The following is a 26,823-nucleotide window of genomic DNA, read 5'->3' on the forward strand; positions in this document are numbered from 1 at the left end:
AGAATCTACACCACAAATTCTATAGTCTGTCTACATTCATATGTTGGAAATGTCTAAATCTACAGTAAAATGCTATTCTTGCTACATTATATCAATGCTATATTGTGACTTAAAAGTACATGTATTTTTCGTTTTAACATTATTACAGCTCTGACATTTTATCTTTGTCATAAAAAACATCTATGAACCTTCGTTTGGGAGCATCAATGGAAAGCTAGATTACAATTTTTTTTAGACTGTATATGTTTGATCTTATTAAGCCTTGAACTGGATTTCTCTATAGTCTAGAACATTCCCCAGGGTGTTTAGACAGCCTCCGCATTGTGGCTTTAGCTCTGTGACTGACATCTGACATAAAGAAGCCAACAAGAACAAACAACAAAAAAACACAGAAACAGTTGATGGACAGGATTGGAATAGGACTAGGATACATAGACGCTTGGTTGGGAACAGTTGTGATTATGGTGATGAAAGAAATTGAATCACAGACGGAAAACAAAAAATATACATTGACATAGAAACCCTCTTCTAGACCAGTGGGCCTATACCCATTGTAGCTCTATTTGAATTAGGGTGGATTCAGCAAATGTAAACTGAAAAGGGACACTTTAAATTGCCATTCACATCTACAGAAAAAAAAAAAGAAAAAAAACATTATAACATTGTTGCTGCAACCTAAGAACTAGAGTCAGGAAGGAAATACAGCAATAAGATGATCATGTTCTCAGTGGCTCAGTTAATAATGCTAATAAAGAAAGGATCACATATAGAGAAGCTCCACTGTGCAAACTGGCCTATTGTTAAACTATCTTGCTCTTGAACCATATAAAACAATATTATAGGGTAGGGCTGACTGATTAATTGCATTTGCGATTATATCGCGATGTGACAAAACAAGATTTTGTAATCGCAAAGGCTGCAATTTTACTTTGGTGCACGTTATGGTACGTGTCCACTACAGCATTTTTTAACGCTCTGCACCGCTTGCCTTCCCACAGTACACTACGCTCTGGGGCGTGTAAGACAAGTTAATAAAGAGTTACATTACATTTACAATTAGTCATTTAGCAGACGCTCTTATCCAGAGCGACTTACAGTAAGTACAGGGACATTCCCCCGAGGCAAGTAGGGTGAAGTGCCTTGCCCAAGGACACAACGTCAGTTGGCATGACCGGGAATCGAACTGGCTACTTTGGATTACTAGCCCGATTCCCTCACCGCTCAGCCACCTGACTCCCCACCTGACCACCTGAGTTGTAGTTCTCTAAGGTCACTTTTGTAGTCATGGCCAAGCACACAGACTGAATTTAAAGATCCTGTAAAGTAAATTCCATGTTTTGCTTCTAAGTACATTATATACGTGTGATATGAGTTTCTGAAAGCATGTGCAAAGCCTAAAACTTTGTCGCACTGAAATGTGGAGTTAAACCAAGCCCCCACCCCTCGCCCCTCGGCTTGAAGCAACGGCCCCGGTGGATGTAGGTGGTATTGCATTTCTTGTTAGATTTCCGGCTCTTCCGGTCGTTTTTATTCTATTAACTCCAGTCAACATTTACAAAACTATCTCCCCCAATAATTTTTGTTCGATTCTCGAACCTGGCTCATACTACTAGCTTTTTCATAGAATAATTTTTCCTGATTTTTGCTAAGTTTGAAACCAATCCGAAATGGGTAAAGTAGCACCCCATTTATTTGCTTACGTCAATAAAAGTTGCCTGCAAATGTGCTCGCGGATACGAACAGGGCACGAGCACAAATGTTCACATTGGCCGATTGCCGATTTACCTGGAGCTGAATGAGACAGACTTATATTGAATGAGCACAGGGAAAAATGGCTTGAGTTGCCTGCCCTGATGTAGCAAGTTTAGCAAATGGTTGTCACACATACATGAAATGTTGTTAATATAGTTTATTCCCATTATTTTAAAACAGATTACATTTTTCATGATGGCAAATATTGGCCTATTGTTAAACTATCTTGTTCTTGAACCATACAAAACAATATTACAGGGTATATTAACATACTTTTCTTTGCTGGATATAGTATAATATTAATTATATTTTCATGCATCTTATCAGGTCATGTTTAAAGTCTATTGAGGACAGGGGAAAGTTTATGCACACCTGCACAGCACATTTACCGTCCTTGATGAATGTAGCAGTTGCTCTGTGTTTTGAGGCTTTCTGCGGTAGATATGGTTCAACAGATGTAGGCTATCACAAAACTTAAGGAACTTTATGGCAGTACTACAATTCTTAGTTTTTACACCAATTCTAAATCCGCTTATTTATGGTATTAAACTGAAGCAGGTTAGAAAATCAGATTTTCTTCATGACGAGTAAAAGAAAGATAAAGTCTTTAATATAAAGAAAACTCAAGTAGGTTCTGGTGAAAATATTAATTTGACTATAGACGCTGTTTAACAACCCAGGTAGAGTAGGCCTACCTGTGAAATACTTTTATTTCAGACCAATGATGAAATGTAATTCAAGATAAATTAAACTTTTTTATTTAATTCAGCTTGTTGAATATTTCAAAATAAAGTAAAATTAGCAATCAAACCTTGTATATTCGCAATATGTATTTAGTTCTGACTGTACAGTGTTGTTGGCGATTCTACAGCAGCAAACGGCGATTCTACATCAGCAAATGGCAGCTCAGAGTACCCACCCTTTTTGGAGTCTCTGGGGGGAGTGCTGGAAAGCCCTCCTCCCGGAGATGCCCTCGTCCTCCTGGGGGACTTTAATGCTCATGTGGGCAATGACAGTGAGACTTGGAGGGGCGTGATTGGGAGGAACGGCCCCCCCAATCTGAACCCGAGCGGTGTTTTGTTGTTGGACTTCTGTGCTAGACACGGCTTGTCCATAACGAACACCATGTTCAAGCATAAGGGTGTCCATATGTGCACTTGGCACCAGGACACCTGAGGTCTCAGTTCGATGATCGACTTTGTAGTCGTGTTGTCGGACCTGAGGCCAAATGTCTTGGACACTCGGGTGAGGAGAGGGGCGGAGCTGTCAACTGATCACCACCTGGTGGTGGTCCAAAAAAAAAAGGAGTTCGGCGAGGCCATGGAGAACGACTTCCGAACGGCTTCGAAAAGGTTCTGGACCACCATGCGGCGACTCAGGAGGGGGAAGCAGTGCATTGTCAACGCTGTATATGGTGGGGATGGTGCGCTGCTGACCTCGACGGGGGACATCCTGGATCGGTGGAAGGAATACTTTGAAGACCTCCTTAATTCCATCAACACGCTTTCCGATGTGGAGGCAGAGTCTGGGGACATCGGGGGGGGCCCTTCTATCTCTGGGGCTGAGGTCGCCGAGGTGGTTAAAAAGCTCCGCGGTGGCAGGGCCCCTGGGGTGGATGAGGTCTGCCCGGAGTTCCTTAAGGCTCTGGATGTTGTAGGGCTGTCTTGGTTGACACGACTCTGCAACATCGCGTGGACATCGGGTACAGTGCCTCTTGACTGGCAGACCGGGGTGGTGGTTCCCCTCTTTAAAATGGGGGACCGGAGGGTGTGTTCCAACTTTAGGGGGATCACACTCCTCAGCCTCCCTGGGAAAGTCTATTCAGGGATTCTGGAGAGGAGGGTCCATCGGATTGTCAAACCTCGGATTCAGGAGGAGCAATGTGGTTTTCGTCCTGGCCGTGGAACTGTGGACCAGCTCTACACCCTCGTCAGGGTCCTGGAGGGTGCATGGGAGTTCACCCAACCAGTCTACACATGTTTTGTGGATTTGGAAAAGGAGTTCGACTGTGTCCCTCGGGGGCTCATGTGGGGGGTGCTCCGGGAGTACGGGGTACCGGATTCCCTGATCGGGGCTGTTCGGTCCCTGTATGACCGGTGCCAGAGTTTGGTCCGCATTGCTGGCAGTAAGTCGAACTTGTTCCTGGTGAGGGTTGGACTCCGCCAGGGCTGACCTTTGTCACCGATTCTGTTCATAACTTATATGGACAGAATTTCTAGGTGCAGCCAGGGCGTTGAGGGGGTCCGGTTTGGTGACCTCAGGATCAGGTCGCTGCTTTTTGCAGATGATGTGGTCCTGTTGGCTTCATCGGACCGTGACCTTCAGCTCTCACTGGAGCGGTTTGCAACCGAATGCGAAGCGGCCGGGATGGGAATCAGCACCTCCAAATCTGAGGCCATGGTTATCGACCGGAAAAGGGTGGAGTGCAATTTCTGGGTCGGGGAGGAGATCTTGACCCAAGCGGAGGAGTTCAAGTATCTCGGGGTCTTGTTCACGAGTGAGGGAAGAATGGAACACGAGATCGACAGGCGGATTGGTGCGGCGTCCGCAGTGATGCGGGATCTGCATCGGTCCGTCGTGGTGAACAAAGAGCTGAGTCGAAAGGCGAAGGCTATTTACCAGTCGATCTACGTTCCTACCTTCACCTATGGTCACGAACTGTGGGTAGTGACCGAAAGAACGAGATCGCGAATACAAGCGGCCAAAATGAGTTTTCTCCGCAGGGTGTCCGGGCTCTCCCTTAGAGATAGAGTGAGAAGCTCGGTCATCCGGGAGGGGCTCAGAGTAGAACCGCTGCTCCTCCGCGTCGAGAGGAGCCAGTTGAGGTGGCTCGGGCATCTGATAAGGATGCCTCCTGGACACCTCCCTGGTGAGGTGTTCTGGGCACGTCCCACTGGGAAGAGGCCCCGGGGAAGACCCAGGACACTCAGGAGGGAATATGTCTCTCGGCTGGCCTGGGAACACCTCGGGGTCCCCCAGGAAGAGCTGGTGGAAGTGGCCGGGGAGAGGGAAGTCTGGGCCTCCCTGCTTAGGTTGCTGCCCCCGCGACCCGACCCACGGACAAGCGGCAGATGACGGACGGACGAATATTTCAGACACAAATTTCGGACTCAAGCCCAATTTATACTTAGGTCGCAGACACTTTTGAAATGGTCGCCGACAGAAATGACATAATGGTCAACACTTTAAACTGTCGCTTGGAAGTGTCGGCTACCAGGAGAAATTTCTACTGGCGATGATGTCATCACATAGTGTCGCGGAAGTGTGATTGGCTAGATAGACGGCACCCGTCGTTGACTTCATTGTTTTAATTTTCAGCGAGCGCTCAACAGCTGTTTTCCCATGCTCTCTTGCTAACAGCAATACTGTTAATAATTCCTCCTCCTCTAAACCAAATTCCTCCTCCACTGACATGCTCTCCTAATCAATCAAAATCCAAACCCTCTCTCTCCCTCGCCCCAACCCTCCTCCTCTAATGTACTCACTATCTCCATCTCAAAATTCGCTAAAGCCATTTTCTACGATCGATCACCTAAAAAGCGTTAACGATGTAAAGGTGAAATAATTCATTTGACGTTGTCCGCCTATGTCAGTACGTTGAGTGTCACGTGAACGTTGAGCACAGGCGACTGTTCGCCGAAGTATAAATGCAGCAGCCTGAGCAACGCTTTTTTTTTTTTGGCGACCATTTCAAAAGTGTCAGCGAAATAAGTATAAATTCAGCGTCAGTGTGCAAGGTGTGTGCAGTGTGCATGCTAGTATTACGTTAACACGTAATACTAGCATGGTAGTAGCATTGCTACAAGTATTATGCTAGATAACTTAGCCCAGAAGCTAACGTCACTGTGTCCAATCCCGACCGCTGTAAACTACTATTGTCCAAACCCGAACGGGGTTTGGACACTCAGTTTCCGGTCTTTTTGCCAGCATTTTCTTTTGCTATCGCCACCAAAGTATGTAAGTAGTATTATTTTAGGCATACCAAACAATCTACGTGTAAAATTTCATGAACATATATGGACGTTTACATGTCTAAATAATATAGGAAAGTTACTTTGGCCGAAAGACCACTCGGCGACACTCGGGCGACGCTTGGGCGACAATCTTTACTCTGACAAGTGTGTCTGTGTTGTCATCGTACTGCTACTATGGGTTAGCATATGAGTGTATTTCAACGCTAGATTAACATTACTTTGTCTTGCCAATGAAAATACACGATCATGTGTGACGTGATCTGTAGTCGAGGGGAGGAAGGGATGGGGGCTAGCAAACTTTGAGAAGAGTTCAACAAAACATCCAGCAGGTGGTGGTATACAGTCAAATTGAGATTTTATCGCATAGTTTGGAGATGTTGAAGCGTGATATCTTATTGTGGAGGACATAACTACGTCCCGGATATGTTGACAGCATTGATGGTCAGTTTGGTGACCCTGGATCAAGTTAATATACCCGGAAAAACCGCAGCGGCCAGTGTTTAGAAGTGCGGTCGGGTTTGGACAAGGGTAGCGCACGGCTAATTTACCGGCGCCAGCATCATTTTACCGGCTCTAGTAAAGGCTAAGCTAACTTAGCTCGAAAGGTAAGAAGTTAAAGCTTAACGTGAAGTCAGTAAATCAGCTGAAAACGTGATAAGATACGATACATACATTACGCACTTACTTTCGTTTTCGAAGTAAACAACGGCATGCTGTAAGATCGCCTACTCGTGCATTACTTGGTATCATTGTTCCCGTATCAAGTGCGACATATATTCGAGTGCGGTTTATACTCAGATTTACAAACACAAAGCTTCCATTCTGGTGGGGTGCTGCTTTTAGAAAATGTGGCTTATTTTCCGCAAAATACGGTATGTTGCTAATAAATACATTGCCATGCTTCAATGTCAACCCATCATCTCAACATTGGTCTTTACGTTTTTGTTGTGACTACTTGCAAAATGTAGGTTCTTCGAATGTACTGTGTTTTTGTGGAAATGTTTTCCCCTTCACTGGTGACATGAATATCTCACCCTCCACATACTTTACATATTGCAGCTTATCTAAGGAGCAGCACAGTGGTTTAATTCTGACTGAATTGTTTTCCTCTTGCTTCACAGATATGACCTTGATAATGCATCAACAGTGACATGGTTTACTCTTTCTGGGTTTGATGAGATGATAGAACACAGAGCCACATTCTTCTCTTACTTTACTGTGTTACTGTGTGATTATACTAGTAAATGTTGCTCTCATTTTGATGATAGTCCTGGATGAAAACCTCCATGAGCCCATGTGCATCTTCCCGTGTAATTTGTGCATCAGTGGCCTGTTTGGTACTGCAGGATTCTACCCCAAGTTCCTTCTAGATCTACTGTCTGATCTGCAGGTTATCTCTTATGCTGGATGTTTAATCCACACTTTTGTCATTTATTCGTCTACCTGTGGAGAGTGTGTTTGGTGAAGAAACAGGGCCCTGTATAAACGGTGCCTCGTGGACCTACGTATCCAAACTGTAATGAATTACTTGTCTTGTGCTTATCAGAAGGTGTTCTGTCCATTTACCTACCTTGTCAGATTTTCCTACCGTAGCGCTAAACTAACCGTAACCCTGATCTTGCTGTGGACATATGCCATAAGCCCTGGTAGGACAATCTGACAGGTGGGTTCAAATGTCAGGACACCTGCACCCTGCTACAGACTCACACACCCTACCTTCTGCAAGCCTCCATGCTGACACCTATCTGAACTGCTTTTACGATGAGTTCACAAAACATATTTTAACAGATTTAACATATTTACAAAACAAGCCAGATTTCACACCCCCCCGCTATGAATACTGATATTTGAAGCAAATAGTCAAAATATGTTTACTCTAAGTAACAAACAGTAGTGGAAAATAAAATGAAATGCAGAATTAAAATTCTGCATTAGGAATACATTTCTTCGACCTTCTGATTAGAGTTCTAAAGGTTTATAGTATGACCACATTTAGCAACACCCCTCCTCCCTTCACTCCTTTCAAATCAAAACGGTGTCAAGGGTCTGAATTCCCTGTCCTTCCACATGGTATGAGGTAATCGTGCTAGAGGGCATAAAATACTGCTACATGTAGGGTGCCTTTAGGGTTAAGATCTCATCTATGGTATGTCCCAGCACCAGGTAACATACACATGTACATTTGTGCTCTATTTTTCTCTCTTGTACCATTGTAGATATTACAAAGTTACAATGTATGTCTTTATTTCATACACATATGTTGATATGAGTTGATATATTATGGTCAGTCTATATTTAAGATGGTTGACTTTTTTAATCCTTTGATTTCTTCACAGATATGACCTTTATTGATAATGCATCAACAGTGACATGGTTTACTCTTTCTGGGTTTGATGAGATGATGGAACACAGAGCCACGTTCTTCTCTCTTACTTTACTGTGTTACTGTGCGATTATACTAGTAAATGTTGCTCTCATTTTGACCATCATCCTGGATGAAAACCTCCATGAGCCCATGTACATCTTCCTGTGTAACTTGTGCATCAGTGGCCTGTTTGGCACAACAGGATTCTACCCCAAGTTCCTTCTAGATCTACTGTCTCATCTGCAGGTCATCTCTTATGCAGGATGTCTCATTCAGTCTCTTGTCATTTATTCTTCTGCCTGTGGAGACTTTGCAATTCTAGCAGTGATGGCATATGACAGGTATGTGGCAATCTGTAGACCACTGGAGTATCACTCTGTTATGACCAGGCAGTGGGTCACTTGGTTAGTCTTTTATCCATGGCTCTCTACATTCTTTTTATTAGGTATACAAAGTATTTTAACAAGTATACTGAGATTATGTGGATCACACATAGAGAAGCTCTACTGTGCAAATTGGCCCACAGTTAAACTGTCTTGCACTTCAACAACAGCAAGCAATATAATGGGGTATATTAACACACTTTTCTATGCTGGACATTTAATATTCATTGTGTGTTCCTATGTATATCTTATCAGGTCATGTTTGAAGTCTATTGAGGACAGGGGAAAGTTTATGCAGACCTGCATGCCACATTTACTGTCATTGATTAATGTAACAGGTGCTCTGCTGTTTGAGGTTTTCTACAGTAGATATGGTTCAACAGTGATATCACAACACTTTCAGAATGTTATGGCAGTACAATTTTTAGTTATTCCTCCAATTCTAAACCCACTTATTTATGGTCTTAAACTGAAGCAGATTAGAAACCGAATTATGAGTTTGTGCATAAGTAAAAGAATGTCATTAAAAAAGACATTACAGTAATATAAAGGCAACCATAGTAAGTTTTGGGAAGAGTAGCAATTTAAGTATCACAGTACAAATTTTACATTTTACTATGTAACAATGTTGACAAACCTGTTTAGTGGTTTTAGTATTTTTTATACTTTTGTTTGTTTTACAGATACCATCACTGTGATGTTTTTTATGATGTTACTTAGAATCTTCCATTGTGTTTCTTGAATGTATGCAGTTGCCGGCAATGTCAATGATGTTACAAGTCTCAGACTCTCTCTCTCTCTCCCTCCCTCCCTCCCTCCCTCCCTCCCTCCCTCCCTCCCTCCCTCCCTCCCTCCCTCCCTCCCTCCCTCCCTCCCTCCCTCCCTCCCTCCCTCCCTCCCTCCCTCCCTCCGTCTCTCTCTCTCTCTCTCTCTCTCTCCCTCTCTCAGCTTTACTCATAACAGACTAATAACAGTGCAAAAACACTGTTTGGTGAAAAACATTGCAGTTTTCCTTCTGTAGGTCAAAACTAACTGTCACCTTAACCTTGGTGTGGGCATGGACAATCTGACAGGTGTGTTGAAATGTCAGGACACCTGCACCCTGCTACAGACTGACACACTCTACCTTTTGCAAGCCTCCATGCTGACACCTATCTGAACTGTCGGGGACACACACAGATTTCTGGAATTATAGATAGATAGTACAGTACTAGGAGGTTTAACCCCCTGGTTTAAACCAAAGGTGACAAATCTCGGTGTAATCCTGGACTGAGTTTTGAATTTCAACTCTCACAAGTGACCAAAACAGATTTCTTTCACCTCAGGAATATAGCGAAGGTACAACCATTTATAAACCAAAATGATGCAGAGAAGCTAATTCATGCTTTTATATCCAGCCGGCTGGACTACTGTAACGAACTATTCGCTGGTCTTCCCCCAAAAAACACTGAAAGACTACAGCTCATTAAAAACTCTGCAGCTTGATTATTAACCAAAACTAAAAGGAGATAACACGTCATTAGTCCTGTCCTAGCTACTTCACACTGGCTCCCTGTTACCTTCAGAATTTACTATAAGGTCCTTTTCCTCACATACAAAGCTCTAAACGGACAAGGACCTAGCTACATTGTTAACTCTCTTACTAACTACACACCAGCTAGAACCCTGCGATTATCAGATGCAGGCCTATTAGAGGTCACCAGAAGCAGTCATAAGAAGATTGGTGATGCGGCCTTTGTCAGTTACGCCCCAAAACTATGGAACACATTACCCATAAATATTAGGGAAGCAAACACGCTAGACATTTTAAAACCTATCGTTTTACCAAAGCATTTAACTAATTTGATCTCAGAAGGGTTTTATTACTTTTATTAGTTGTATTATTGTTTTTATTGATTTTTGGGATTCCTGCAAAGACTGTGGCTTGTGTTTTGACTTGTATTATGTTTTTATTGATTGTGTTTTGGATTCCCGCAAAGATTGCGACCTGTGTTTTGTTACATTTTATTTATATTCGGAAACCACAATGACTGTGGCTCAAGATACCGCAAATACTGTGGCTCGAGATACCGCAAAGACTGTGGCTCGAGATACTGCAAAGACTGTGGCTCGAGACACCGCAAAGACTGCGGCTTGTAATCAAAAGGCTTGAGCAACATGGCCTTTTGGACTGCTATGCAAAAGGTCTGAGATTGTTCTGGATTACTGCAAAGACTGCGGCCTGTGTTCAGAGGGATTTTATTACTTTCATTACTCATAATATTGTTTTTATTGATTTGATGTAAAGCACTTTGAGCTGCAATTCCTGTATGAAATGTGCTATAAAAAAATTAAGTCTTATTGTTATTATTATTATTACCCGTACTGTCATTTTTCTCAGTAGCTTTGGTACCTACATTTCTCAGATCACATGACATTCTCAAAAGTACTTGTTCAAACTCCACATCATTAAGTCACTAATGCACATATTATTATTTTAATAAGATTGCTAATGTTCTGGAACATTCATACAAATTATTAGGCATAAATCTGATCTTGACAATCAGGTTTGCATATTGAGGCATTTTGAGGATTTCCAAATAAGTAATTGATCATATCTAGGTAGTTTAGCAGTTCCAAATCGTCTACAAAAACATCTACATTGTATTTTTTATCTTCCTGCTTCAGTCTCTACATTTCTAATAGTTTAGAAATATATATAAAATATATACAGTAGTATATGCAGAAGTCTTTCCCACCCAAGATTTTTTCACATGAATGTTGTCTTTTTAAATTGTGGCTAAGACTTCTGTACTGTATATAAAAAAATACATAAATACCACCTTTATTTGTATGTTGTAAAACAACATAAGACTAATTATTTTATGATAATTATAAAGGTATATTTATCTGTGACTTACTCCTGTGCTCTATTGTTATAGCTCCCTCTGTTGACCGAGACTGGCCCTCAGTTTGTACACTGCTTTCACCATCATGCTTATCTCTTTCCTTGTGGAATGACACTACAGTATGTTGTAGGTTCTAGCAAATTGTTTTCATTTCTTTTTTTAGCATTTTGATTGAAATATGAACACAAGTCGAGGTACCTAATGAAACATGATGAGATTGTGTTTGTTATCATAGTCATCAACTCACAGGGAGTCAGGTGGCTGAGCGGTTAAGGAATCAGGCTAGTAATCAGAAGGTTGCTGGTTCGATCCCCGGCTCTACCAATTGACGTTGTGTCCTTGGGCAAGGCACTTCACCCTACTTGCCTCGGGGAGAATGTCCCTGTACTTACTGTAAGTCGCTCTGGATAAGAGCGTCTGCTAAATGACTAAATGTAAATGTAATGTAACTCAGATTTTATCATCTCGTTTTTTTACTTACATTTACATTTAGTCATTTTTAGTCATTTAGCACTGCAATGTATAAATAAAAGTAGAAAACTGCAGGTAATCTTCCAGTCATTTCTGTGGTGCATTCACCACCCTTATGTCTGTGGACTGACAAGATGTGGGGGTGATTTGAAGTCTATTTCTATTAAGTCAGATGAAAAGGTCATCAAGATGGCTGGTTTGACATTAAACCAGTAGGCGACGCCTACTTCATGTCATGTAGCACCTTGGGACAGACCCCTCAATTCCTGTCAAGAGTCTTTCTGCAACAACAAAATGCTAACCTATAACAGCATCAAAACTCTTCCACCTCACCCCACTTCCACTGAGCAGGGAGGCAACAGCTGAGGCAGCAGATATTCTGAACCAGAGGGGTCTGTATAATGTACATATATAACTAGTGAAGAATAACATGTCAATGACTGGATACTAAATACCTGATGTTCATTATCAATGATATCAGTTATTATTAATACTCATTACCTTGTCAGTTTAACTATTTTCATGATTATTTAAATGATCCCATTAACATGTTCTTCATCTAAAGATTTACACATAAACCTGGATATACTTCATTCGTACTTCATATATTTTACAATAATTGCTGCAAATTCACCCCTGTGTGACTGCTACTGTACTGATCTTTGTTTTGTTTTCAGTTACTGTAGCTCCAACAGCACCAATAGGTCACATGGAAAATGACACTTCTCCATTCTATTTCACCCTCACCCTCTCCCACCTATTACTCAACACTAGTAGGACTGACAGGGGTCCTGACAACAGGGGACATAACTTCAGAGTGTCAGCTTTCAAAAGAGATCATTTACATGCATGTACTCCAAATGGTTCAAGAACAGCTTCCAATTTACTTTGGGTATGCTGTTTAGGCGTTTTTAGGCACATTTAACAGGAGGCTTAAGAGGTGGACCTAGGATTGTACAGATATCTTTATTTTAGTATATGTTTCCTTCTGTATGCTTTAATGTTGTCTCTAAACATCATGATCATAGTAATCGTATTGTTGGAGAGAACACTGCACGAACCCATGTATGTTTTTATTTCATGTCTATCCATCAATTCTCTTTATGGCTCTACTGGTTTATTTCCTAGACTCATGGTGGATCTCCTCTCTGACATGCATCTAATCTCCCGTCCTGCTTGTTTTACACAGATTTATGTCGTTTGTACGTATGCATCCTATGAACTCATCATTCTGGGCATCATGGCTTATGACAGATATGTTGCAATATGTAAACCGTTACATTACAACAGCATCATGAATTCAAAGACAGTTGTTCTCTTAGTGGGTCTTGGCTGGGCCTATCCAATTTGTTCCATTGGATCTTTACTGTACCTATCTGTTAGGTTGCCGTTATGTGGTAATGAAATAGCAAGGGTTTTTTGTGTCAACTGGCCTGTAGTCCAGCTTTCATGTGTGGACACCACACAAAACAATGCTGCAGGACTGCTTGTTACTATTACAACAGTATTTTTACCACTGGGCTTTGTTTTGTATACTTACTTTAGAATTATACTTGTTTGTCAGAAAAGCTCCACTGAATACCGTGGGAAAGCCTTAAAAACATGTTTACCTCATATTGTCACATTTGTTATCTATTCCATAGCTTTGTTTTGTGAAGTATCTCTAAGTCGATATAAACATGATGAACTGAATCCAGTTGTGACTGTGATTCTGTCACTTGAGTTTTTAATAATTCCACCTATACTAAATCCACTTGTTTATGGTTTAAACCTGCCACAAATTCGAGGCATGATATTGAGATTGTTACAGACACCTAGAATAGTTGCCTGCATGTTACGATAATTACCTTCTATTTCAAGGCAAAAACAGAGCCTTCCTGCACATGGAAGGCAGTATGGATGTACATTTTCTTCTGTCTTTTTCAATGTGATACTTGGCTGGTCAGGAGGAAGAGTTACTTAGCAGCAGAGCAGGATTTTGCAAACTGATTAAGTTCTTACTCTCATTTCTATACTTTTTTCAAACATTTGTTTCCAACTTAATATTTATAGTCTTCTTTTTTCTCATAATGCTTTGATTGTACACCATTTGTTTATGGCTTTCATCCAGGACAATAAAAGTAATAAATACAACTCATTCTCTAGATCTCTGATTTGTACAGTATCTGGATACAACAGGTTTACTCTATGACCTCGTTCAGTAACCCTCCACCCCCCTCATATCCACATCAGTATCAAAGGACCTGACCCATATGTTCATCCACAAGGAATATGATCATAACGTTACCTTTGGACAATAAATAACGATGACATGTTGTGTGAACTGTAAGAAGCTCTCATCTAAAGTTCCTCCCAACCTGAGGAACAGTATCTGCTGACAGTATCTCTCTGTGTCCAACTGCTACGTGGAAGGAGCACAGTGGTAGAATTTTGAATGAAATGTTTTTGCTTCACTGACATGATGAATAATGCATCAGTAGTTAAATTGTTTACTATTTCTGGGTTTGATGAGATAATGGAAAACAGAGTAACACTCATATCTTACATTACTGTTACTGTGTGTTATTCAATTAAATTTGCTCTTATTTTATTATTTGATAAAACACCTAAAGAAGCCCATGTATATACTTGTGTGTGACTTGTTCATGAGTGGACTTTTTATGGTCTTAAACCGAAGCAGATTAGAAACAGAATGTTGAGTTATAACAAGTGAAATAAAGAAAGAACTGTCAAATACCTGCATTTCTGCTGAAATCGATGTGTTTCAATGGAACATTTCAAAGCATACACAGTCTCAAATGTAAGAATTATGTTTATTTCAACTAATGTAACAAGGCCACATGATGTAAATGAAACATATTGTTGCTGTGAATGTTTGGTCATCATTCCTTACATTTTAGCCTTCATTCAACAAAAATCTCCCGTAATAAAATACACCAACACTACATAATGAAAGATAATGAAATGAAGACTGAAGAAAAAGAATTTCAACATTGCACTTTTATACTGCAGAACAAATACCCAAAATATTGGGTGTTAGCTGACTTTTGCAAAGTACTGTAAGTAATAACAAAGCAGTTTGTGTGCAATCAAAGATTGTTTTTTGACTTTAACATACAGCATCGTCACAATATGGTTTTCGGGTTGGAGTTTAGTCGTAGACTGTCTATTGAAATAGCATATTTAGATTTTAAACAGCCCCATCTTTAGGTGCTGCTCTTTCTCTGAGTTCACTAAATAGATAATAACAGATTTAATTTGCATAATTAGCCAAATCCCATAGTCCCCCTATGATTATAGAAATGTGAAGCAATCAAACCAAAACATGTATAAATTATGCAATCAAACAGGATGAAAGACAATAAAATGGAACAAGAACATAAAAGAAAACATAATAAGTCATGAGGGTAATGTTGTGTGTATATATTGTAATCATGATAATCACAGTAAAAGTATTAACCAATCCCTATGTGGAATATCGAGATGGTTATGGTCTGGGATCGGACATGATTATGGTATGCTCGTGAGCGGGGTCTGTGAAAGGTGATCAGCACCACCTGCTGTTTTCATATACCTGACTACTCCCAATCTCTAGAAGAACAACTTGGTAACATACAGGATATTCTGTTCACGTACTGCCATCATCATCATCATGATGTAGGATCCCTTCTCATGGGCGTCACTGATGCTGCAGTCAACAATGTAGCAGATGAACCTGACTTGTTGCTGCTCCAATACATCCTATTCAGTCTTCTCAAGTGCTCAACAGTACATCTTTTTTGGATACAGGCCTAAACTTTACTTTTAATTACTCATTAGAGTTCTAAAGGTTAAATAGGTTTAATAAATTTCTTCGACCTTCTTAGAGAGTTCTAAAGGTTTACAGTATGACCACATTTAGCAACACCCCTCCTCCCTCCACTCCTTTAAATCCAAACAGTGTCAAGGGCCTGAATTCCCTGTCCTTCCACATGGTATATTATATGTATTTACATTTAGTCATTTAGCAGACGCTCTTATCCAGAGCGACTTTCAGTAAGTACAGGGACATTCCCCCAAGGCAAGTAGGGTGAAGTGCCTTGCCCAAGGACACAACGTCAGTTGGCATGACCAGGAATCGAACTGGTAACCTTCGGATTACTAGCCCGATTCCCTCACCGCTCAGCCACCTGACTCCCTGAGGTAATCGTGCTAGAGGGCATAAAATACTGCTACATGTAGGGTGCATGGGTGACTCTTAAAATATCTCATCGATGGTGTATCCCAACACAAGGTAATGTACATGTATGTGCTGAATCTATTTGTCATGTACCATTGTAGCCCTTGCACTGTTACACTGTGATTTTCTTTACAAATTTACCATACCTTACTATGGTAAGGTATGGTATTATGGTCTCTGTGTAAGAAGCACAATTATTATAATATTTTTTTTCTTCACAGATATGACCTTTAGCGACAATGCATCAACAGTGACATTGTTTACTCTTTCTGGGTTTGATGAGATGATGGAACACAGAGCCACGTTCTTCTCTCTTACTTTACTGTGTTACTGTGCGATTATACTTGTAAACGTTGCTCTAATTTTGACCATCATCCTGGATGAAAACCTCCATGAGCCCATGTACATCTTCCTGTGTAACTTGTGCATCAGTGGTCTTTTTGGCACAACAGGATTCTATCCCAAGTTCCTTCTGGATCTACTGTCTGATCTGCAGGTTATCTCTAATGCAGGATGTCTCACTCAGTCTTTCGTTATATACTGTTCAGCCTGTGCAGATGTTGTTATTCTAGCAGTGATGGCTTATGACAGGTATGTGGCAATCTGTACACCACTGGAGTATCACTCTGTTATGACTAAACAGAGGGTCACTGTGTTAGTCTATTATCCCTGGCTTTCTATATTCTGTTTATTCAGTGTTGGTATAGTAATAACTAGTAAACTGAGGTTGTGTGGATCACATATAGAGAAGCTCTACTGTACTAACTGGTCTATTGTTAAACTTTCCTGCTCTTCAATTACAGCAAACAATATAATAGGGTATATTGCTATTCTGTTCTATGTTTCACATATAATATTAATTGTTTGTTCCTATGTATATCTTATCAGGACATGTTTGAAGTCTATTGAGGACAGGGGAAAGTTTATGCAGACCTGCATGCCACATTTGCTGTCATTACTCAATGTAGCAGTTGCTCTGTTGTTTGAGCTCATGTACAGTAGATTTGGATCATCAGATTTGTCAAGTTTTCAGAATTTCATGGCTGTTCAATTTTTAATATTCCCTCCAATTCTAAATCCTCTTATTTATGGTCTGCAACTGACACAGATTCGTATTCGAATGCTGAGTTTTTGTATAAAATCTGGAAACAATAACATTCTAAAATGAAAGGGGGAAAATGTATGCTGACCTGCAGCCACCCTTACTCTTAATATGAAACAGACAGTTGTTCAGCATTTTTGATTCTTTTTACAATTCAGATAGATTTGTATTGAAATGTTTTTAACAACATCATGTATGGAAAAATTTGATCTTACTATACTTTTTACACCAGTTAAAGAATCTACACCACAAATTCTATAGTCTGTCTACATTCATATGTTGGAAATGTCTAAATCTACAGTAAAATGCTATTCTTGCTACATTATATCAATGCTATATTGTGACTTAAAAGTACATGTATTTTTCGTTTTAACATTATTACAGCTCTGACATTTTATCTTTGTCATAAAAAACATCTATGAACCTTCGTTTGGGAGCATCAATGGAAAGCTAGATTACAATTTTTTTTAGACTGTATATGTTTGATCTTATTAAGCCTTGAACTGGATTTCTCTATAGTCTAGAACATTCCCCAGGGTGTTTAGACAGCCTCCGCATTGTGGCTTTAGCTCTGTGACTGACATCTGACATAAAGAAGCCAACAAGAACAAACAACAAAAAAACACAGAAACAGTTGATGGACAGGATTGGAATAGGACTAGGATACATAGACGCTTGGTTGGGAACAGTTGTGATTATGGTGATGAAAGAAATTGAATCACAGACGGAAAACAAAAAATATACATTGACATAGAAACCCTCTTCTAGACCAGTGGGCCTATACCCATTGTAGCTCTATTTGAATTAGGGTGGATTCAGCAAATGTAAACTGAAAAGGGACACTTTAAATTGCCATTCACATCTACAGAAAAAAAAAAGAAAAAAAACATTATAACATTGTTGCTGCAACCTAAGAACTAGAGTCAGGAAGGAAATACAGCAATAAGATGATCATGTTCTCAGTGGCTCAGTTAATAATGCTAATAAAGAAAGGATCACATATAGAGAAGCTCCACTGTGCAAACTGGCCTATTGTTAAACTATCTTGCTCTTGAACCATATAAAACAATATTATAGGGTAGGGCTGACTGATTAATTGCATTTGCGATTATATCGCAATGTGACAAAACAAGATTTTGTAATCGCAAAGGCTGCAATTTTACTTTGGTGCACGTTATGGTACGTGTCCACTACAGCATTTTTTAACGCTCTGCACCGCTTGCCTTCCCACAGTACACTACGCTCTGGGGCGTGTAAGACAAGTTAATAAAGAGTTACATTACATTTACAATTAGTCATTTAGCAGACGCTCTTATCCAGAGCGACTTACAGTAAGTACAGGGACATTCCCCCGAGGCAAGTAGGGTGAAGTGCCTTGCCCAAGGACACAACGTCAGTTGGCATGACCGGGAATCGAACTGGCTACTTTGGATTACTAGCCCGATTCCCTCACCGCTCAGCCACCTGACTCCCCACCTGACCACCTGAGTTGTAGTTCTCTAAGGTCACTTTTGTAGTCATGGCCAAGCACACAGACTGAATTTAAAGATCCTGTAAAGTAAATTCCATGTTTTGCTTCTAAGTACATTATATACGTGTGATATGAGTTTCTGAAAGCATGTGCAAAGCCTAAAACTTTGTCGCACTGAAATGTGGAGTTAAACCAAGCCCCCACCCCTCGCCCCTCGGCTTGAAGCAACGGCCCCGGTGGATGTAGGTGGTATTGCATTTCTTGTTAGATTTCCGGCTCTTCCGGTCGTTTTTATTCTATTAACTCCAGTCAACATTTACAAAACTATCTCCCCCAATAATTTTTGTTCGATTCTCGAACCTGGCTCATACTACTAGCTTTTTCATAGAATAATTTTTCCTGATTTTTGCTAAGTTTGAAACCAATCCGAAATGGGTAAAGTAGCACCCCATTTATTTGCTTACGTCAATAAAAGTTGCCTGCAAATGTGCTCGCGGATACGAACAGGGCACGAGCACAAATGTTCACATTGGCCGATTGCCGATTTACCTGGAGCTGAATGAGACAGACTTATATTGAATGAGCACAGGGAAAAATGGCTTGAGTTGCCTGCCCTGATGTAGCAAGTTTAGCAAATGGTTGTCACACATACATGAAATGTTGTTAATATAGTTTATTCCCATTATTTTAAAACAGATTACATTTTTCATGATGGCAAATATTGGCCTATTGTTAAACTATCTTGTTCTTGAACCATACAAAACAATATTACAGGGTATATTAACATACTTTTCTTTGCTGGATATAGTATAATATTAATTATATTTTCATGCATCTTATCAGGTCATGTTTAAAGTCTATTGAGGACAGGGGAAAGTTTATGCACACCTGCACAGCACATTTACCGTCCTTGATGAATGTAGCAGTTGCTCTGTGTTTTGAGGCTTTCTGCGGTAGATATGGTTCAACAGATGTAGGCTATCACAAAACTTAAGGAACTTTATGGCAGTACTACAATTCTTAGTTTTTACACCAATTCTAAATCCGCTTATTTATGGTATTAAACTGAAGCAGGTTAGAAAATCAGATTTTCTTCATGACGAGTAAAAGAAAGATAAAGTCTTTAATATAAAGAAAACTCAAGTAGGTTCTGGTGAAAATATTAATTTGACTATAGACGCTGTTTAACAACCCAGGTAGAGTAGGCCTACCTGTGAAATACTTTTATTTCAGACCAATGATGAAATGTAATTCAAGATAAATTAAACTTTTTTATTTAATTCAGCTTGTTGAATATTTCAAAATAAAGTAAAATTAGCAATCAAACCTTGTATATTCGCAATATGTATTTAGTTCTGACTGTACAGTGTTGTTGGCGATTCTACAGCAGCAAACGGCGATTCTACATCAGCAAATGGCAGCTCAGAGTACCCACCCTTTTTGGAGTCTCTGGGGGGAGTGCTGGAAAGCCCTCCTCCCGGAGATGCCCTCGTCCTCCTGGGGGACTTTAATGCTCATGTGGGCAATGACAGTGAGACTTGGAGGGGCGTGATTGGGAGGAACGGCCCCCCCAATCTGAACCCGAGCGGTGTTTTGTTGTTGGACTTCTGTGCTAGACACGGCTTGTCCATAACGAACACCATGTTCAAGCATAAGGGTGTCCATATGTGCACTTGGCACCAGGACACCTGAGGTCTCAGTTCGATGATCGACTTTGTAGTCGTGTTGTCGGACCTGAGGCCAAATGTCTTGGACACTCGGGTGAGGAGAGGGGCGGAGCTGTCAACTGATCACCACCTGGTGGTGGTCCAAAAAAAAAAGGAGTTCGGCGAGGCCATGGAGAACGACTTCCGAACGGCTTCGAAAAGGTTCTGGACCACCATGCGGCGACTCAGGAGGGGGAAGCAGTGCATTGTCAACGCTGTATATGGTGGGGATGGTGCGCTGCTGACCTCGACGGGGGACATCCTGGATCGGTGGAAGGAATACTTTGAAGACCTCCTTAATTCCATCAACACGCTTTCCGATGTGGAGGCAGAGTCTGGGGACATCGGGGGGGGCCCTTCTATCTCTGGGGCTGAGGTCGCCGAGGTGGTTAAAAAGCTCCGCGGTGGCAGGGCCCCTGGGGTGGATGAGGTCTGCCCGGAGTTCCTTAAGGCTCTGGATGTTGTAGGGCTGTCTTGGTTGACACGACTCTGCAACATCGCGTGGACATCGGGTACAGTGCCTCTTGACTGGCAGACCGGGGTGGTGGTTCCCCTCTTTAAAATGGGGGACCGGAGGGTGTGTTCCAACTTTAGGGGGATCACACTCCTCAGCCTCCCTGGGAAAGTCTATTCAGGGATTCTGGAGAGGAGGGTCCATCGGATTGTCAAACCTCGGATTCAGGAGGAGCAATGTGGTTTTCGTCCTGGCCGTGGAACTGTGGACCAGCTCTACACCCTCGTCAGGGTCCTGGAGGGTGCATGGGAGTTCACCCAACCAGTCTACACATGTTTTGTGGATTTGGAAAAGGAGTTCGACCGTGTCCCTCGGGGGCTCATGTGGGGGGTGCTCCGGGAGTACGGGGTACCGGATTCCCTGATCGGGGCTGTTCGGTCCCTGTATGACCGGTGCCAGAGTTTGGTCCGCATTGCTGGCAGTAAGTCGAACTTGTTCCTGGTGAGGGTTGGACTCCGCCAGGGCTGACCTTTGTCACCGATTCTGTTCATAACTTATATGGACAGAATTTCTAGGTGCAGCCAGGGCGTTGAGGGGGTCCGGTTTGGTGACCTCAGGATCAGGTCGCTGCTTTTTGCAGATGATGTGGTCCTGTTGGCTTCATCGGACCGTGACCTTCAGCTCTCACTGGAGCGGTTTGCAACCGAATGCGAAGCGGCCGGGATGGGAATCAGCACCTCCAAATCTGAGGCCATGGTTATCGACCGGAAAAGGGTGGAGTGCAATTTCTGGGTCGGGGAGGAGATCTTGACCCAAGCGGAGGAGTTCAAGTATCTCGGGGTCTTGTTCACGAGTGAGGGAAGAATGGAACACGAGATCGACAGGCGGATTGGTGCGGCGTCCGCAGTGATGCGGGATCTGCATCGGTCCGTCGTGGTGAACAAAGAGCTGAGTCGAAAGGCGAAGGCTATTTACCAGTCGATCTACGTTCCTACCTTCACCTATGGTCACGAACTGTGGGTAGTGACCGAAAGAACGAGATCGCGAATACAAGCGGCCAAAATGAGTTTTCTCCGCAGGGTGTCCGGGCTCTCCCTTAGAGATAGAGTGAGAAGCTCGGTCATCCGGGAGGGGCTCAGAGTAGAACCGCTGCTCCTCCGCGTCGAGAGGAGCCAGTTGAGGTGGCTCGGGCATCTGATAAGGATGCCTCCTGGACACCTCCCTGGTGAGGTGTTCTGGGCACGTCCCACTGGGAAGAGGCCCCGGGGAAGACCCAGGACACTCAGGAGGGAATATGTCTCTCGGCTGGCCTGGAACACCTCGGGGTCCCCCAGGAAGAGCTGGTGGAAGTGGCCGGGGAGAGGGAAGTCTGGGCCTCCCTGCTTAGGTTGCTGCCCCCGCGACCCGACCCACGGACAAGCGGCAGATGACGGACGGACGAATATTTCAGACACAAATTTCGGACTCAAGCCCAATTTATACTTAGGTCGCAGACACTTTTGAAATGGTCGCCGACAGAAATGACATAATGGTCAACACTTTAAACTGTCGCTTGGAAGTGTCGGCTACCAGGAGAAATTTCTACTGGCGATGATGTCATCACATAGTGTCGCGGAAGTGTGATTGGCTAGATAGACGGCACCCGTCGTTGACTTCATTGTTTTAATTTTCAGCGAGCGCTCAACAGCTGTTTTCCCATGCTCTCTTGCTAACAGCAATACTGTTAATAATTCCTCCTCCTCTAAACCAAATTCCTCCTCCACTGACATGCTCTCCTAATCAATCAAAATCCAAACCCTCTCTCTCCCTCGCCCCAACCCTCCTCCTCTAATGTACTCACTATCTCCATCTCAAAATTCGCTAAAGCCATTTTCTACGATCGATCACCTAAAAAGCGTTAACGATGTAAAGGTGAAATAATTCATTTGACGTTGTCCGCCTATGTCAGTACGTTGAGTGTCACGTGAACGTTGAGCACAGGCGACTGTTCGCCGAAGTATAAATGCAGCAGCCTGAGCAACGCTTTTTTTTTTTTGGCGACCATTTCAAAAGTGTCAGCGAAATAAGTATAAATTCAGCGTCAGTGTGCAAGGTGTGTGCAGTGTGCATGCTAGTATTACGTTAACACGTAATACTAGCATGGTAGTAGCATTGCTACAAGTATTATGCTAGATAACTTAGCCCAGAAGCTAACGTCACTGTGTCCAATCCCGACCGCTGTAAACTACTATTGTCCAAACCCGAACGGGGTTTGGACACTCAGTTTCCGGTCTTTTTGCCAGCATTTTCTTTTGCTATCGCCACCAAAGTATGTAAGTAGTATTATTTTAGGCATACCAAACAATCTACGTGTAAAATTTCATGAACATATATGGACGTTTACATGTCTAAATAATATAGGAAAGTTACTTTGGCCGAAAGACCACTCGGCGACACTCGGGCGACGCTTGGGCGACAATCTTTACTCTGACAAGTGTGTCTGTGTTGTCATCGTACTGCTACTATGGGTTAGCATATGAGTGTATTTCAACGCTAGATTAACATTACTTTGTCTTGCCAATGAAAATACACGATCATGTGTGACGTGATCTGTAGTCGAGGGGAGGAAGGGATGGGGGCTAGCAAACTTTGAGAAGAGTTCAACAAAACATCCAGCAGGTGGTGGTATACAGTCAAATTGAGATTTTATCGCATAGTTTGGAGATGTTGAAGCGTGATATCTTATTGTGGAGGACATAACTACGTCCCGGATATGTTGACAGCATTGATGGTCAGTTTGGTGACCCTGGATCAAGTTAATATACCCGGAAAAACCGCAGCGGCCAGTGTTTAGAAGTGCGGTCGGGTTTGGACAAGGGTAGCGCACGGCTAATTTACCGGCGCCAGCATCATTTTACCGGCTCTAGTAAAGGCTAAGCTAACTTAGCTCGAAAGGTAAGAAGTTAAAGCTTAACGTGAAGTCAGTAAATCAGCTGAAAACGTGATAAGATACGATACATACATTACGCACTTACTTTCGTTTTCGAAGTAAACAACGGCATGCTGTAAGATCGCCTACTCGTGCATTACTTGGTATCATTGTTCCCGTATCAAGTGCGACATATATTCGAGTGCGGTTTATACTCAGATTTACAAACACAAAGCTTCCATTCTGGTGGGGTGCTGCATTTAGAAAATGTGGCTTATTTTCCGCAAAATACGGTATGTTGCTAATAAATACATTGCCATGCTTCAATGTCAACCCATCATCTCAACATTGGTCTTTACGTTTTTGTTGTGACTACTTGCAAAATGTAGGTTCTTCGAATGTACTGTGTTTTTGTGGAAATGTTTTCCCCTTCACTGGTGACATGAATATCTCACCCTCCACATACTTTACATATTGCAGCTTATCTAAGGAGCAGCACAGTGGTTTAATTCTGACTGAATTGTTTTCCTCTTGCTTCACAGATATGACCTTGATAATGCATCAACAGTGACATGGTTTACTCTTTCTGGGTTTGATGAGATGATAGAACACAGAGCCACATTCTTCTCTTACTTTACTGTGTTACTGTGTGATTATACTAGTAAATGTTGCTCTCATTTTGATGATAGTCCTGGATGAAAACCTCCATGAGCCCATGTGCATCTTCCCGTGTAATTTGTGCATCAGTGGCCTGTTTGGTACTGCAGGATTCTACCCCAAGTTCCTTCTAGATCTACTGTCTGATCTGCAGGTTATCTCTTATGCTGGATGTTTAATCCACACTTTTGTCATTTATTCGTCTACCTGTGGAGAGTGTGTTTGGTGAAGAAACAGGGCACTGTATAAACGGTGCCTCGTGGACCTACGTATCCAAACTGTAATGAATTACTTGTCTTGTGCTTATCAGAAGGTGTTCTGTCCATTTACCTACCTTGTCAGATTTTCCTACCGTAGCGCTAAACTAACCGTAACCCTGATCTTGCTGTGGACATATGCCATAAGCCCTGGTAGGACAATCTGACAGGTGGGTTCAAATGTCAGCACCCTGCTACAGACTCACACACCCTACCTTCTGCAAGCCTCCATGCTGACATCTATCTGAACTGCTTTTACGATGAGTTCACAAAACAGATTTTAACAGATTTAACATATTTACAAAACAAGCCAGATTTCACACCCCCCCGCTATGAATACTGATATTTGAAGCAAATAGTCAAAATATGTTTACTCTAAGTAACAAACAGTAGTGGAAAATAAAATGAAATGCAGCATTAAAATTCTGCATTAGGAATACATTTCTTCGACCTTCTGATTAGAGTTCTAAAGGTTTATAGTATGACCACATTTAGCAACACCCCTCCTCTCTTCACTCCTTTCTAATCAAAACGGTGTCAAGGGTCTGAATTCCCTGTCCATCCACATGGTATGAGGTAATCGTACTAGAGGGCATAAGATACTGCTACATGTAGGGTGCCTTTAGGGTTAAGATCTCATCTATGGTGTGTCCCAGCACCAGGTAACATACACATATACATTTGTGCTCTATTTTTCTCTCTTGTACCATTGTAGATATTACAAAGTTACAATGTATGCCTTTATTCATACACATATGTTGATATGAGTTGATATATTATGGTCAGTCTATATTTAAGATGGTTGACTTTTTTAATCCTTTGATTTCTTCACAGATATGACCTTTATTGACAATGCATCGACAGTGACATTGTTTACTCTTTCTGGGTTTGATGAGATGATGGGACACAGATCCACGTTCTTCTCTCTTACTTTACTGTGTTACTGTGCGATTATACTTTTAAATGTTGCTCTAATTTTGACGATAGTCCTGGATGAAAACCTCCATGAGCCCATGTACATCTTCCTGTGTAACTTGTGCATCAGTGGACTTTTTGGCACAACAGGATTCTACCCCAAATTCCTTTTTGATCTACTGTCTCATCTGCAGGTTATCTCTTATGCAGGATGTTTGATCCAAACTTTTGTCATTTATTCTTCTTCCTGTGGAGACTTTGTAATTCTTGCAGTGATGGCTTATGACAGGTATGTGGCAATCTGTAGACCACTGGAGTATCACTCTGTTATGACCAGGCAGAGGGTTGCTTGGTTAGTGTCTTATCCTTGGCTCTCTACATTCAGTTTATTAACTGTTCTCATTATTTTAACAAGTAAACTGAGGTTATGTGGATCACATATAGAGAAGCTTTACTGTGCAAACTGGTCTATTGTTAAACTCTCTTGCACTTCAACCACAGCAAACAACATATCTGGTTATACTGGCATTCTGTTCTATACTGGGCATGTAACATTCATTGTGTGTTCCTATGTATATCTTATCAGGTCATGTTTGAAGTCTATTGAGGACAGGGGAAAGTTTATGCAGACCTGCATGCCACATTTACTGTCATTGATTAATGTAACAGGTGCTCTGCTGTTTGAGGTTTTCTACAGTAGATATGGTTCAACAGTGATATCACAACACTTTCAGAATGTTATGGCAGTACAATTTTTAGTTATTCCTCCAATTCTAAACCCACTTATTTATGGTCTTAAACTGAAGCAGATTAGAAACCGAATTATGAGTTTGTGCATAAGTAAAAGAATGTCATTAAAAAAGACATTACAGTAATATAAAGGCAACCATAGTAAGTTTTGGGAAGAGTAGCAATTTAAGTATCACAGTACAAATTTTACATTTTACTATGTAACAATGTTGACAAACCTGTTTAGTGGTTTTAGTATTTTTTATACTTTTGTTTGTTTTACAGATACCATCACTGTGATGTTTTTTATGATGTTACTTAGAATCTTCCATTGTGTTTCTTGAATGTATGCAGTTGCCGGCAATGTCAATGATGTTACAAGTCTCAGACTCTCTCTCTCTCTCTCTCTCTCCCTCCCTCTCTCTCTCCCTCCCTCCCTCCCTCCCTCCCTCCCTCCCTCCCTCCCTCCCTCCCTCCCTCCCTCCCTCCCTCCGTCTCTCTCTCTCCCTCTCTCCCTCTCTCCCTCTCTCAGCTTTACTCATAACAGACTACTAACAGTGCAAAAACACTGT

The 26,823-nt window shown here is 41.8% G+C and overlaps 4 protein-coding genes across 4 annotated transcripts; all 4 read left to right on the forward strand.

Annotated features, from left to right (window-relative positions):
* Positions 1 to 4,925: 4,925 nt before the first annotated feature.
* LOC134016923 (olfactory receptor 8I2-like) lies at positions 4,926 to 9,054 on the forward strand. The gene is made up of 2 exons (XM_062456166.1): positions 4,926 to 4,944; positions 8,063 to 9,054. Exons 1-2 carry the CDS (start codon positions 4,926 to 4,928, stop codon positions 9,016 to 9,018), a joined length of 975 nt encoding a protein of 324 aa, XP_062312150.1. The 3' UTR covers positions 9,019 to 9,054.
* Positions 9,055 to 9,531: 477 nt separating this feature from the next.
* On the forward strand, positions 9,532 to 13,880 carry LOC134017026 (putative gustatory receptor clone PTE03). The gene is made up of 2 exons (XM_062456271.1): positions 9,532 to 9,547; positions 12,772 to 13,880. Exons 1-2 carry the CDS (start codon positions 9,532 to 9,534, stop codon positions 13,674 to 13,676), a joined length of 921 nt encoding a protein of 306 aa, XP_062312255.1. The 3' UTR covers positions 13,677 to 13,880.
* Positions 13,881 to 16,275: 2,395 nt separating this feature from the next.
* Positions 16,276 to 17,220, forward strand: LOC134017027 (olfactory receptor 4B13-like). The gene has a single exon (XM_062456272.1). The coding sequence runs from the start codon at positions 16,276 to 16,278 to the stop codon at positions 17,218 to 17,220; it is 945 nt and encodes a 314-aa protein (XP_062312256.1).
* A 5,093-nt stretch (positions 17,221 to 22,313) lies between these two features.
* On the forward strand, positions 22,314 to 26,433 carry LOC134016924 (olfactory receptor 2K2-like). Its single transcript, XM_062456167.1, has 2 exons — positions 22,314 to 22,332; positions 25,442 to 26,433. The coding sequence occupies exons 1-2, from the start codon at positions 22,314 to 22,316 to the stop codon at positions 26,395 to 26,397; spliced, it is 975 nt and encodes a 324-aa protein (XP_062312151.1). The 3' UTR covers positions 26,398 to 26,433.
* Positions 26,434 to 26,823: the final 390 nt, after the last annotated feature.

This window comes from Osmerus eperlanus, chromosome 3, assembly GCF_963692335.1.
Source record: "Osmerus eperlanus chromosome 3, fOsmEpe2.1, whole genome shotgun sequence".
In the NCBI taxonomy this organism is placed as follows: Eukaryota; Metazoa; Chordata; class Actinopteri; order Osmeriformes; family Osmeridae; genus Osmerus; species Osmerus eperlanus.